Below are 15,413 nucleotides of genomic sequence, written 5' to 3' on the forward strand. Positions count from 1 at the left end.
AACCTTTTGACAATGAAGAGGACAAAATACAACAAAATACCTTCCTAGTCTTAACAAGGTAATTACTTTTACCTAGAAATAACAGGTTAATTCCTAACTCATGATTCAATCACAATAGTTCATAGATGAGAACGCAGAAAGCTATCACGAGTGCCAGAAGAAGACCACACCAAAAAAAAAAAAAAAAAAAAAAAATCCTGATGATTGAGTGAAATTTGAATCAGCTTGTATTTTTGGGTTATTTTCTTTCTCTGTGCCTCAAAGAGACACACATCTCTAGTAAAGATGCTTATAGAGGAATATAGCAAAGGAGTAAAATAACCTGCAGACATGTGGGTTTCTTCAAAACTTATGTATGTTTCTGTCTGAAGTTCTTTACATAGCCATACAGTATTATTCCCTTGATGGCAATCCAGAGAAGGCATCACTGAAGTAAAATAGGCATTCTGAGATCTTACCTGAAAAAATAGATTGGTAAAGTACGGTGGGGGGTGTTGCAGAGATAAAAGAGAGACAGGAATGAGATAAGGAAAAAAAGCATATTGTTGAGTGGGATAAAATAAATAAAAATGCTTTACAACAATTATATCGTTTGATGAATTCATGGGAATATTTAAAATAAGGATGTGATGTGAAAATACATCTACATTAACAGACACTTGCTTTATTACAGAACTTGTTTTGTTTGAATGGATTCTGATTGAGATATACTAAGACAACCTTTTATGCTAATAAAGTTAAATTCCGCATACATTTTATACCTACCTATTTGAAAACTTTATTTTTAGAAGCTAATGTTAAATTCAACAAATGAGCATATCGAGATTTTGAGAATTACAGTTTAAAAAATGGTACCGTGGTTGGGAAGACAGTTTAAATTTCCAGTCTCCTAGTCAAATAATCTGACTGATGTCACTATTCATCATGAGGATGCATATATATACATGTGTGTATATATATACACACATATATGTAAAGCAAAATGTAAATACTTACAATATTTCTTTGTTTCTACTTTTTATTCCATATGAATTGAAACTATATCCCCCCTTTGTAAACATAGCTATTGATGTTCAACCTAGGAAGTCTTCAACTTGTTTTAATTTACCATGTTGCAACTCACTTTATTTGTGTCCTTAATTTCATGCTCTCTGATCTGATGCTAATTGATTCAGCAATTATTTTCAATGTGCAGCACACAGATAATGAACATAAGTGCAACTAAATCTTGTGATTTTTCTGATTGAAGCTGAGGTTGGGAGTCTGAATTAGCACTCCTATGGGTGGTATCATAGTGAGCTTTCATCTTTTCACTATCACTGCCGCAAATGAAGAAGCTTGAACCCCCATTTAAATACCTTTTGTGACTTGTTGCAAAACAAGACACATCTATTATATATGTACGTATGTATATGTGTGTGTGTGTGTGTGTGTGTGTGTGTGTGTGTGTGTGTGTGTGTGTGTATTCTAGAGAGCTTTCATGACAAATGATATAAAGAAAACCCACAGGTCTTAGCTTGACTTATTTGCAATGCAAGACACTGTTGTAATAGACACAATGCCAGCTTTTACTATTTAATGAGTTTCAAGAAAAAGGATAAAATGAAGAAAACGTTATAATTTTTCTATTGCAGTGTTCTCAGTTCTTTAAGATTTTTCTATTACCAGTGGAAAACTGTTATCCAACCTGACTAAAAGGATACTTCTATTGAGTCTTAAAATTAATCGTGGTTATTTCTTAATCAAGCATCATGTATGAATCAGCTGAATTCTTCTGTAGAATTAATAAATTTAAACGAAATACTCGAATAACATTAGTGAAATCTCTGTTTTTCTTTCTATATCTGAGAAGATGGCAAATCCAATGGCATTGATTACTTAAACTACTAGACAATTTTGACATATAAATTTGTAACTACCTTTCAAATCTATCTTAAAATCATTTCCTTTTGATAGACCTTATTATATATCAATTAAGCCTACTCCAACAGTTTTCAACTAGTCTTCCCATTTTAACATTTTACCACATTAACTCATTCCATACACATTGCCCTCAGATAGCTATTATTAAATCACTACTTTCCTGTCATGTTTCATCACCAAACAAGCAAACAGATCAACAAAAATCCATAGACTTTGAGGCTAACCTAATATGATTTGTCACATTTCCATATCCTACTTTTTTTCTTTCTGGAAAACTCTACCTTATCCTTGTGTCCCTTTGAGACATTTCACTTAGCCCTAGAATGTCCTCCCTACTCTCTATTTGACCTTCAAGTTTAATTCAAATGTAACATTCTCCATGAGATCAGTGTCATTTATCTTCATTTTGTCCTCAATCCTGAGTGCCTGCTTGGCATAAATTATGCCTTCAATAATATTAAATAGCTGAGTAAAGAAAGCTATCCAGTTCTACATTAGAATACAAGCTTCAGAATACAAGCATCGAAGAGCAATGGTTTTTTTTTTTGCTCATTTGTGTGTTCCTCGATCCATGCTCAGCATGTATATCACTTCATGTATTTGCTGAATGAATAAATCTTTAGCCAGACACAGTTGTCTAATGCCAGTAGCATTTTCTCTGCACTTTATTATGCTATATATTATATCATAGTTATATCTGCTCATGTTTTATCACCCTTGCTGTGCAATGAGCTTCTAGAAACTGACACAAGTTTATATTCTACAGGGCCAGATGCATTAGGTAATTTTTTTTTAAAAAGACATATTTGAAATTAAAATAGTTAACTTTTGCCGGGCGCGGCAGCCAAGGCCTGTAATTCCAGCATTTTGGGAGGCAAAGATGAGAGGATTGCCTGAACTCAGGAATTCGAGACCAGCATGAGCAAATGGCGAGACCTCATCACTACATTAACTCAACAACAACAACAAAAAATTAGGCAGGCGCAGTGGCGCACACCTGTGGTTCCTGAAAGACTGAGGTGGAAGGATTGCCTGAGCCCCAGCAGGTCGGGGCTGTGGTAGCAGTGAGCGTGACACTGCACTCAAGTCTGGGTGACAGAGAGAGATTCTGACTCAAAAAATAAAAATAAGTAAATAAATAATATAAAATAAATAAATGTTACCTACATACAGCCTAGTTGTGTAGTTAATATTGACCTGTACCCCACATCTTTAAAATGCAATTAAATTAAAATAGTGAAAAAATAAATTGGACTTAGGTAACTATTTTAACCTAGTAAGAATGATATTACTTATATTTTATTTTATTTATTTATTTATTTTTTTGAGTTGGAGTCTTACTCTGTTGCCCTGACTGGAGTGCAGTGGCCGCTCCCGGCCACCGCAGCCTCGACCTGCTGGGCTCCGGCAATCCTTCCGCCTCAGTCTTCCAAGTAGCCGGAATTACAAGCATGCGCTACCACGCCTGGCTGATTTTTTTATTTATTGTAGTGATGAGGTCTCACTGCCCAGGCTGGTCTCGAACCCACGGGCTCAGGCAATCCACTCACCTCAGCTTCCCAAAAGCGCGGGATTACAGGCTGAGCCACCGAGCCCAGCTTACTTATATTTTAATAACAAAACCTTATTCTATGAAACCTAGACTTTCCAAAAATTGTAATTCATAGGAATAACATTGCCTGAGAATCCTTTCACAGTTTCTTGCATATATCAGCTATTACTACTACTAATCATTAACATTAAGTTAAGAGTTTACTAAGCTTAGTTCTCTTTGTCTGTTATCTCTTTTAGTCTGCACAATAATGCTATGCTCTAGTCATTAATATTTGTCTTTATTTAACAAATGAGAAAAGTTAATATTAAAGAGTTTAAAAACTTTTCCAATATCATAAAAGTAGCATGGAATAATGTCAGATTTTAAAATAGCTTTGACTCCAAAACCCAAGGTCTTAAAAGTGTTTATAACCAATCTCATATTTCATCATCCTGTATACACTTGACAAGAAATATTCATTTATTCAATAAATACTAATTGATCACTGAATATATGTCTATCTCTATTAATCAGTGGGAATACAGCAGAGATTAAACAGACTGAGTTTCTGCCTTTGTAGAGCTTAACTCTGCGTGACAGAGATAGAAAGTAAATGAAGTAATATACTTACAATAATATGTTAAATAAAGAAAAATGAACAAGTTAAAGGAATTAGGTATTGCTTCTGTTGAAAGCTAGTGGTTTCTATTTTACTTAGATAAGACTTGAAAAAAAGTGAAGATGTGGGTCTTATGAACATTTAGGGACAGATAGTTACAGGAAGAGAGAGTAAAAGAGCACTAATTGAACTTGCCTGGAATGTTCAAGAAACAACAAGGTCAGTGTTGCTGCAATGGAATGAGTGAGAGGAGTCTCCAAAGAGCTTAGCTTAAGGACGTGGCAGGAGGATAGACAGTGTAAGAACTTTTGGTTCCTGCAAAGACCATCCTGTAATCTGAGCTTTGAAGACTTTAGAGCCAAGATGTGATAGACTCTGATTTATACATGAACAGGATCAGACAGATTGTTGGTTTGAAATCAGATCATAAGAGCCAGGATTGAAACAGGCAGGTAGTGAGGAAGCTACTGACATTTTTCACAGATCATTATGGATCAGATCAGATTAATGAACCAGCATGATAGAGAGTAGTGGTTGGATTCTGTAGATGTTTTGAAGACAATCTTGTGGATGGGCTGTAGAGTGTGAGAAATATAAGAGGGGTCAATAACTACGTTAAATTATAATAATTAATTAAATTTACTGATTTTATTAAAACAATAATTATATATCATTTGTCTTGAGTACCTCAAAAAAAGAAGTTGTAATTTATGGGGAAAAGTTTGAGGGGAGCAAAATTATGCTTAGAAATCAGTAGTTCTGTTGTGAACATGTTAAATTTGAGATGTCTATTAGAATACAATTACAGATGTTGTGTGTAAAAATTTGATTTACCTTTAGCCCTGTGAAGTAAAAATATAAAGTTTGAAGTATGAGTTTGCTTAAGTTTTATGTTTTTTATTGCATAAAAATAAATCAAGTTTTATGAACCAGTGACGAACCATAACAAAAACAAACAACTTTAAAGCTGAAGTATAAGTAAAAACTGGCTCATTAATTTGGTACTTGTTTTCATTTAAGGCACATATAGGGGTTTAATAAGTACACAAAAAGTGATTACAAGAGATTTACAAGTGCTCTTCCTGAAATAATTTAAATGTCAATCATGTGAAATAAGTATAGTTCCATAGAAATATAAATTTACTGACCCACAGATTGACTTAGTAAATGAAACGTGTTTTAAAGCTATTTTCACTATTATTAGAACAAAGTTATCAGATTTGATAATTTTAGATTTTCCATCTTCTCTGAAAAGTATATAATTTCTGATTCCCTTGTTAATTACTGTATGATTTACTTTCACCAATGTCAGGACAATTCTAATTTGTTTTTAATTTGAAAAATGAACATATATTGAGAAAGTTTATGTCAATAAAAAGAATCTGAAATAAAATAGGATATTTTGGAAAGCTTAGGATTTCTAGCTGTTGCGCTATTTTACATTTCATGCTGATGTCTCAGGTGAGATATACAGGCCTTTGATTTTGTAATATTTCTCCAAACTGAAATAATTTTATAAATTCTTTTTGCAAATGTGTTAGTTATTAAATAAGAACCAAGACAAAATTATTATTATTATTATTTTTAGTTTTTTCTCTTTTTTATTGACTCCTCTTAAACTTTTATGCATTTACTTCTAAAATGCCAGGAACAAACTTTACTAAAATCTTGTCGATATTTTGCATTAGTATCTTCTACTGATACTACTACATAGATTAAAGAGGGCTCTAACTTTGGAGACTGTCCAAGAAGGAATTATAATACCTAGACTGGACATGGAGGCTCATGCCTGTTATCCTAGAGCTTTGGAAGGTCGAGGCAGGAGGACTGCTTGAGGCCAAGAATTCAAGACCAGTCTGGGTAACATAGAGATACCTCATGTCTACAAAATTAAAATTATAAAAAAGAATTGTAATACCTGAGTGTGTTTCTAAGTTCTGTCTCATGATTTATTTTTATTTTTTGGTTTTGTTTTTGTTGTTTTATTTATTTTTTCTTTTAATAGGTCTTATCTAGTCCTACTACAAGAACATAATCTTATTTTCTAGTTGATCATTAATCATTAATAATCGATTCACCATATTTATGTTATTCTGTTTTCCTTGGGGTAAGAATAAAAGTAATTTCAAACAGCTTCAAGTGTTAGTATACTAAATGGAATACAACCCAAACTGAATGGCAAAATGAAATAAAACTATAGATGCATAAGTATAAGCACAGGTTTACTTTTAATTATTTACCAGTCTTATAAAATATTTCTAAGAGAAATCCAGTGACAATTGTTTTCCAGTGAATTATGGAACAGTGGTAACATGTGCTTATTGATGGGCTAATGGTTTCAGAGTGACAGTATGAATGCAAATAAAACAGTAAGCCTAGATTTAGCTGCAATTCTTGTGATGTAGCCAAGTTTAGTGATTCACAAAAGTTAATGTGACCCTGGGGAGGTATAATATCTGAGGCTATTGCTCAAATACAGAATCTGTTTTAGTGGATCTGATTGGCAACTGAGATTTTACATATCTAATAAGCTCCCAAGTCATACCTATGCTGCTTGTCAAGGATCATACTCTGAGAAGCAAGGGTTAGATTAACATTTCTCAAATTTATTTTACTTTGAGATACATTGTGGAAAAGGATAGTATTATCAAGAGAGGGAGGGACATATTCTGCTCTCTCTTAGAGATTTGTGATGGATATTAGTACCAAAAATCACATAGTAAAGAAACAAACATATTTTTAACTGTGGTAAAACACACACACACACACACACACACACACACACACACACACACACACTCCATAAGATCTACACTCTTAAAACATGTTAAGTGCATTGTACAGTATTTTTACCTCTAAGCACAATACTGTAGGCCAGATGTCTAGAACTTTTTTTCTTGCATATTGTAACTTTACACAAATTGAACAGCAACACCCCACTTCACTTTCACATAAAGATGGCAACCACCTTTATGCTTTATGCTTTCTATGAGTTTAACTATTTTAGGTACCTTTTATAAGTGGAGTCTAAGGTCAATTCACAATAGACTGTTTGGAATGTATATAGCTAATGATCATATGTAAGAATTAAATATTTGTTGAGAGAAGTTGAATTTCTACCAGTTCTGCAGTCAATGGTTGAATAATTTGTTATGACAGTCATGATTACCAAGTTTGTACTAACACAAAAAAGTGAATATGTGTTAGATCTTATAATGAGATAAAACTTAAAATATTTTGAAATTATGGACATCATAGTGAAGAAAGTAAAACAGCCTTTATACTAATTCAGATAGATCTAATTTGAATCCCACTCTTGCTTCTTATATAATTTATTCTAGGCTTCCCCAGTAATATAGTAAACCTTTCTGAGCCTTTCTTTCTTTCCTTGAAATATGTCTATTGTAATATCACTGTTATACCATTTTAATAACAATTAATAATGGCAGGGTCTTGTAAAGGGCAGGCACTTGATAAATTTGAGTTCTTTTATGATTATCAATAACAAAGGTGACTTCCACAAATAATGTGTTTCTATTACTTCCCAGATTCTGCCTAGATGGGGTCCTCAGTAAATGATAGTAATATGAAAACTCTACTCTGTGATTAAAATCATGTTTTGACATGTTTTATGAGCTCTTTTTTATATTGATTTTTGGTAATATGCTTTCAAAATTATTGGTAGATCTACTCTTTGTCTGTACTTTCAGCTGGATAATGGAAAATGATTTATACAGTTTTATTGAATTTACAAGGGTTAAAGTAAGCCATGTTAATTATTGCTATGTCATTCATGCAGGCTAGTAGGAACTGAGACAAAACATAAGCCAAACTAAATGTAATCAGCATTAGAATGACTCAAGCATGAAAAATAATCGAGTGTATCTTAAAGTGTATTATTCTTGTCAATAAAAGAAGATCATACTTGTTTGTAAATATTCATTTCAATTGCCTTTACCCCATTAAGTGAAATATGAGAGGTGTTTTAGGTCTTTATCTTATTTCTCAAATAATCTTTTTTGGTTGACATCACACTCTATACTGTCATAAATAATTAATCCATGTTTTAAAATTAGGTGATGCTAGCTGAAAAATCTTACAGGATTAACTCCCAGGTGCCAATCTCCCTAAGAAACAATAACTTATTTTCCCAAATATATATCATTCGATATTAATGTTGTCTAATTGGTGCATTTTTTAAAGAGTGTAAATCCTGTCTTCTATGTTCAGTGAAATGGGAGTTGAATTTCTGATACAAATTTTTCCAAAAAATAAATACTATTACATGAGAATTCCATCCAAATCCCACACAAGACCTTGGTTGAGCAGTGGTCAATATTTGCCTAAATTTGTAGGAAGCAAGCTTAAAATATGAGGAGAAAGGCAGAAAGAAGAAATTCAGGGAAAAGAGAAGAGAGAAATCGAAAGTGGTGTAAAACTAGTGTTGTTAAGTGTATGGGAAAAGTCACACAAAAGTAAAAGATGCGGGGCAAATGAGGTAATTACAGATGTAGGTTAATGTTTTGCTTTAAAGCACAAGGTGTCTGCTTACATGGTATCAGCTGAGCAGAACCAAGTAGGAAAAACTAAGACTCCGTTTCCTGGCTGTTTGCTGAAATTCAGTTTTTCCAACTATAATATGACAACTCCCTCAATAGATTTTTTTTTTCCTAAACGATGGGAGGAAAAAGAAAATCAAAGAGCCACACAGGAGGATTCCTGGAATCACAAACTGATTCCAGAAAATCTTGGCTTCCTTTTAATTAGATCAAGGTTGATATTCAGCAGGCACATACTCTTTTGGCTTTATTAGTTGTAAATGTATTGAAATACTTCTGTGTTGTTTGGTTAAAAAAAAAAAAGAATGATACCAGAGTTACCCATGTGTGTTGCTTATATGAGTTCCCGGCCGAATTCCTGAAATTGGGCAAATGAAGGAGTAATGTCTGGTGTAGCAGAATGCTCTAAGATACTTCAACGTTATAGCTGGTGTGAATTCTGACACATAGGTACTTGTGCCAGGAGAGTTTGTCTATCACTCACGGGAGAGGTATTTTAGTTTTCTGTTCTTGAAAGAAAAGGACTTTGGACAGAAATAAAAGACTAAAATGGGTTCTGAGAATTCAACAGAATGGGCCCAAGCATAGCAGAATGTTGTCTATTTTAGAGTTCACTTGAAGTCCTTTAAATTGAGCATGGCAATATCATTAAAATAAAGTTTAATTTGGAGGCATGTATCTCCTGGTGAACATAGATTACCAATTATACTAAAGAGAAAAAAATATATAACTTTTTCCCCCTGTTGTGCTATCAGAGGAATTTACAAATGCATTCTAAATAATTCTTTTGTTTCTACTAAGAAATGATATTTTTATGTAGTTTTGAAATCAGTATTCCTCACTTCATCTTCTCTCACTTCCTCATTTATAAAAAGAAAATTTCAGGGTTCTGATCATATTTTAACTTGATAGACTCTTTTATGAAAAGATGCCTCGGCACATGCTGCTTTTCTTCCTGGAATACTGGTCACTTTTTATTACACTAGTGACCACTTGACTTTTCAAGGATCAGATCAGATTATATTTCCAATACATATTCCATACATATTTTATTTCTCACCTATCATAGACATCTGCAAATATATGTCAAATAAATTATCTTAGACAAACTTTTGAAAAATTTTATAAATTTTAAAGAGCATGAGGAAAATGTGTCTGTCTTTGTAATATCTACTTGTCACAATCACTTAAAAGAAATATTACTTCTAAATTATTATTAGAAGATAATTATCTAAGTGAAAATTAGACTGTCCTATCTTATTATTTCAAATATTGAGTTTTAAGTGATCTTTGAATGATCAGTTATTGATTTTTCATATGTAATTGTCAAACTTTCTATGTCTGTATTTATACCTACTGATAATATAGTAAGTATAATATGCAAGCATTAATTCTGTGACATGAGTTAACCAGTTCTCAAGTAAAATACAGATAACCTTCTGGAGAATGCCATTCAATTAATTATAATGCATTTCAAAATTGTATAGGGTGTGTTTTCCTTCATAATCCGCTTATGAACAGTTTAACTAATGGACATATAAGATATAATTTTGTTGCCATAGCTTTCTTTTTTCTTAACACAAAATAACTTATATTAACACCTAAAACTTATGTAGTATGCTTTTATTATAGAGTAAAGGGACGCTGGGCTCAGTAGCTCAGTCTGTAGTCCTGCGCCTTTGGGAGGCTGAGGTGAGTGGATTGTCTGAGCCCGCGGGTTCGAGACCCACCTGGGAAACTTGGCGAGACCTCATCTCTACAATTAAAAAAAAAAAATCAGCCAAGCGTGGTAGCACGCTCCTGTAGTTCCAGCTACTTGGAAGTCTGAGGCGGAAGGATCTCGGAGCCCAGCAGGTCGAGGCTGCGGTGGCCGGGAGCGGTCAGTGCACTCCAATCTGGGTGACAAAGTGAGACTTCAACTCAAAACAAAAAAAAGAGTAAAGGGACATGTTTTTAAAATATAGTGAAGTTAATGAAGAATGATAAACCTTTCAACTGTGTTTTAGAATTTTTTTTTGGATAGCGTGAATATTTGATTTTGTATTACCGACTTACTCTCTGCAAAATGTCAAAATTTTATAAGGGATAACAAATGATCTATCATCTTAGTCAACTTCCATTTAGCAAGGAAGTTAATCCACAAATATAAAGTTGATAAAACTTATAAAATAATAATAACCCTTTCATAGCAAATCCTAAAGTAACAGGCACTATTCTATGTGCCTTGGATAACCATATGATTTGGATAGTCACAACAATTCTATGATGTAATGCCATTGTAATCTTCATTTAACAGATGAGACAACTGAGGCATAGAGAGATTTGACTTGCTCAAGATCATATAATAGTGAGTGATTATTCTGAGATTAAAAGTCAAGAAGTTTGGTACCAGAGTGTGACCAGCTAACTTCTAGGCTACACATCAATATCAGATGTGAAAAGAGAACTTGCATCAGAAATGATTATTGCTAAGGGAATTTTTCACATAGGAAAGGGAATTAGAACAAGGCTTTGAAGAATAAAAAAACAAACAAACAAACATGGGATTAATGAATATTGTACGTGTACTGCAAACAGAGGAGGGGAAGTAATCATAAGAAAGAGTTGTGAAAACATAGAGATAAAAGTAGGAAAGCACAACATATATTCAAGGGCTCATAAACCAGACAGTTACCCAGGAGTTTTTATTTATTTATCTATTTATTTTATTTATTTATTTATTTTTGAGTTGGAGTCTCACTCTGTCTCCCAGACTGGAGTGAAGTGGCTGCTCCTGGCCACTGCAGCCTCGACCTGCTGGGGCTCCAGCGATCCTTCCGCCTCAGCCTTCCAAGTAGCTGGAACTACAGGCGCGCGTTACCACACCCAGATAATTTTTTTATTTATTGTAGAGATGAGGTCTCACCAAGTTGCCCGGGCAGGTCTCAAACCCACGGGCTTGGGTAATCCACTCACCTCAGCCTCCCAAGGCACGGGATTACAGACTGAACCACCGAGCCTGGCTAGGAGTTTTTATTTAGAACTGTGAGAAAGGTAAATACATTCCAAATGTTTTTCTGGATGCTAGTTGATATATTATATACTGCCATTAAAATAGAATTCATCCTTAAACTAATTTTCTACAGAAATTAGTTCTGATATTGGCAATTGTGTGTATCTTTTTCTTAAATATCAATCTGTGATTAACCTTGTGATATACATTTTTCTTAGTGACCCACTCCTTACACTAAGATAACATCAGTTAAGAACTTTTCTTGCTACTCAAAGAAGACGTTTTAAAAATAATCAACATGCATAATTTGAACACTAATAGAAACTTATGGGTAAGCTTCTCTAAGATAAGAATGCAAAATCAAAGGGCAGCAGTTTATATCACTCTTGTTTTCTTTTCAGGTAAACCAGTGATGATAGTAACAGAATATATGGAGAATGGCTCTTTGGATACATTTTTAAAGGTACAATTTGGGACTAATTTAAAGTGTTATGTATATATTGGTTGTGACAGTGAGGTTGAAATTGGACCATTTCTAAGCTAAAGTTTTAAATAGAATAGAAATATATGGAATCAGAATAATTATACTCCAAAATTAACTTTGAATTAGAAATTGTTCTTGTCAGAAAACTTAATACAAGTCCAAATGGTATACGTCTTTGCAGTTTTATTTATGTATGTGTTAATTTTCCAAATAAAGCATAAAAGAAAAAGAATTAAGGAAGAAAAGAAAAAAGGAAGGAAAAGAAAAAATGAAGGAAAAGAAAAAATAAGCCTTTATAAGTACTTAACTTTTTCAGAGTATGTGATGTCGGACAGAGGAAGAAAATGTGTCTAAGGGATTCCTGCAAATCATTAACAAAGGTGTCACATGGGAGTGTGTAGTGCTCATCATGAGCATGTGAGACCAATCACTATTTGTACCAGTAGAGAAGTCATGTGCTAATTGAAAGTTGCCAGTATCGTCTGGTCATTCAGATTTCAGAAAACATTTTTTTTTTAATGTGCAAGTTTCCAAATTTTAAGTGCTGTCAACTCACTTTATTAGTAAATAGCTTGTGTTAGACAAGGTAACATTTGTAGGCCTGATTTAACCTATAGACTGGCAGTTTGTAATTTCAATATAGTGACCATTGTTATTGATTAGAAAAAGTGATGAGACAAGAGTGTTAATGATAATTATAAGAGTAGCCTGTACAATGAATTTCATAGTAGTCCAGTGATAAGCTAAATTTTTCTTCTGGACTCCAGCCTCTATTCGATTCTGTCGCCTTTAAAAATAGATATATACATACCTTCAAATTCTCCAGTCTCTTAAAGTCATACCATGCCTTTATTTAGTAATAACCATCAGTTGAGCTTTATGTGTCTGTGTGACTGCATTAAGTTCAGCACCTTTGATAAAGAGGACAAACTTCCAAGAATTGTTAACATTGTCCTGGTCATTGCTCAGTTATTATTCTCTCATATGCTGCTGCGGAAACCCCCTTATCTACTCTGGTCACTTAGTTTTTACCTCAATATGCCTATCCAGCTAGCTACTTTTAACTCATCTCACAATATTTGCAGTATTGACCCAAAGCAGGTACTAGGTTGGAGTGATGAACAAACTCCTCTGATGACTGAGAATAAAGGAGTTATAATGCACAAAAGGGCAACTATATGAGATTTCTGACAAGGGCTTTCAAACCCTTTATCTGCTTTGACCAGATAGAAGACAGATAAACATTGCCAAGTTAGTCCTATATTTTCTAATATTTTCCATTCTCCCTCAGATAGAAATTGCATATGAATTTTAATGAATGATAGTACACATTTGGAGATTGAAGGAAGATTGCTTCATACTCTTCCCCTCCCCAAGTGATTGGTGGTGTTAGATGAATATTTCTGCATTGTTTTCACAGAAAAATGATGGTCAGTTCACTGTGATTCAGCTTGTTGGCATGCTGAGAGGCATCGCTGCAGGAATGAAGTACCTTTCTGACATGGGCTATGTGCATAGAGACCTTGCTGCTAGAAATATCTTAATCAACAGTAACCTTGTGTGCAAAGTGTCTGACTTTGGACTTTCCAGGGTATTAGAAGATGATCCTGAGGCAGCTTACACCACAAGGGTAAGATCTAACAGAGTGCATTTCTGGAACATTAGACTATAGGCATTTACTTTTCAAAAATGTTAAAGTGAAAAGGGCATTCCTGCAACAAAGTCAGGAAAAAAAAAAAGTGAGAGAAAAAAAATCAAAAGTCCAAATAATTTTCCTTTTTATATATCAGCAGATTTAAATATTAAAATTAGATAAGGAAAGTATTCACCTCTGAGTTTCAATAATTCATTTTTCTAAAGATACTAAAAATAACAATTCACAGCCGGGCTCGGTGGCTCAGCCTGTAATCCCACACCTTTGGGAGGCTGAGGTGAGTGGATTGCCTGAGCCCGCGGGTTCGAGACCCACCTGGGCAGGCGAGACCTCATCTCTACAATAACTCAAAAAATTAGCCGGGCGTGGTAGCGCACGCCTGTAGTTCCAGCTACTTGGAAGGCTGAGGCGGAAGGATCGCCGGAGCCCAGCAGGTCGAGGCTGCGGTGGCCGGGAGCGGCCACTGCACTCCAGTCTGGGCAACAGAGTGAGACTCCAACTCAAAAAAAACCAAAAACCAAAAAAACAAAAACAACAACAAAAAAAATAATAATTCACACTTTGGAATAAATGCAATGTAAAAATCATATAAAGTCTTCAACGTAAAAGAATTTAAAACAATATTCTATATTAAATGCAATATATATTATATACTTATAGTGTGTGTATAATATATACATATATATGAATTTATAAGCATGTATGACATTATTGGGTAGTTTAAGCTCTGTACTCTACAATGTTCTCACTTGTAAAATAAATGTAGAAATATCATGACCTCACCTTTTAAGGGTTTAAGGACTGTAGCAGATAAAAAGAGCTATTCTTTTAAAAAATTTTTGATTTACTGGAAGTATTATAATGCTTAATTGCTTTTCATATTTACTACAAAAACTGTTAGCCCATATTCATGGAAAATTGGTCATTAACTCATATTGTCATAATCAGCATAAGTCAACATTCCTTTCCAGCAATGTAATTCCTTGGTGAATTGATATAGCATGGAATTGACAGATTTTCCTGTATGATAAACGATATTTGTTTAATTGTATATAATAATTATATATGTTTTACATATATACACACACTTTTTTTTTCTTTTACATTGGGGTTTCACTCTGTCGCCCACACTGGAGTGCAGTGTCATGGTCACAATAATCATGACTCATGGCAGCCTTAACCTCCTGGTCTCAGGGAAATCCTTTCACCTCAACATCCGGAATAGCTGAGTCAACAGGCATGTGCCACCATGCCTGGCTAATTTTTTTTTTTTTAGAGATGAAGTTTTGCTATGTTGTACAGGCTGGTCTCTCATTCCTAGGCTCAAGTAATCCATCTGTCTCAGCATCACAAAGTGCTGGGATTACAGGCATGAGCCATCACACCCAGCTAATCATATATTTTTGATGTCATCAAATTAGATATTTTCAATGTCTAAACCCCTCGTGAAGATATTTATCACAGTATTATTTTCATTGCACAATTTTATTAACTTATGTTTCAGTACAGAAAACACTTTTGTCCTCACCCTAACAATAAGATATATTCTTAAAATTAAGTATTTTAATTGATTATAAGACTGTTTTACATTGTTGCTTTGTAGCCCATGAATATTTGAAGGTTTGTACTAAGTTGAAGGGTAAATGTA

General features: G+C 33.8%; 1 protein-coding gene across 5 annotated transcripts in view; it reads left to right on the top strand.

Moving 5' to 3' along the window:
* The window catches only part of EPHA5 (EPH receptor A5), a 363,799-nt gene that overhangs the window by 320,606 nt on the left and 27,780 nt on the right, over positions 1 to 15,413 (top strand). For all 5 annotated transcript variants that reach the window (XM_008060513.2, XM_008060517.2, XM_008060515.2 and 2 more), the window contains 2 exons: positions 12,029 to 12,090; positions 13,532 to 13,741. In XM_008060513.2, coding sequence (XP_008058704.1) covers positions 12,029 to 12,090; positions 13,532 to 13,741 — 272 coding nt within the window. The remainder of the gene's footprint in view (positions 1 to 12,028; positions 12,091 to 13,531; positions 13,742 to 15,413) is intronic.

This window comes from Carlito syrichta, unplaced genomic scaffold (assembly GCF_000164805.1).
Source record: "Carlito syrichta isolate Samal-C Ts95f unplaced genomic scaffold, Tarsius_syrichta-2.0.1 Scaffold304638, whole genome shotgun sequence".
NCBI classification, from domain to species: domain Eukaryota; kingdom Metazoa; phylum Chordata; class Mammalia; order Primates; family Tarsiidae; genus Carlito; species Carlito syrichta.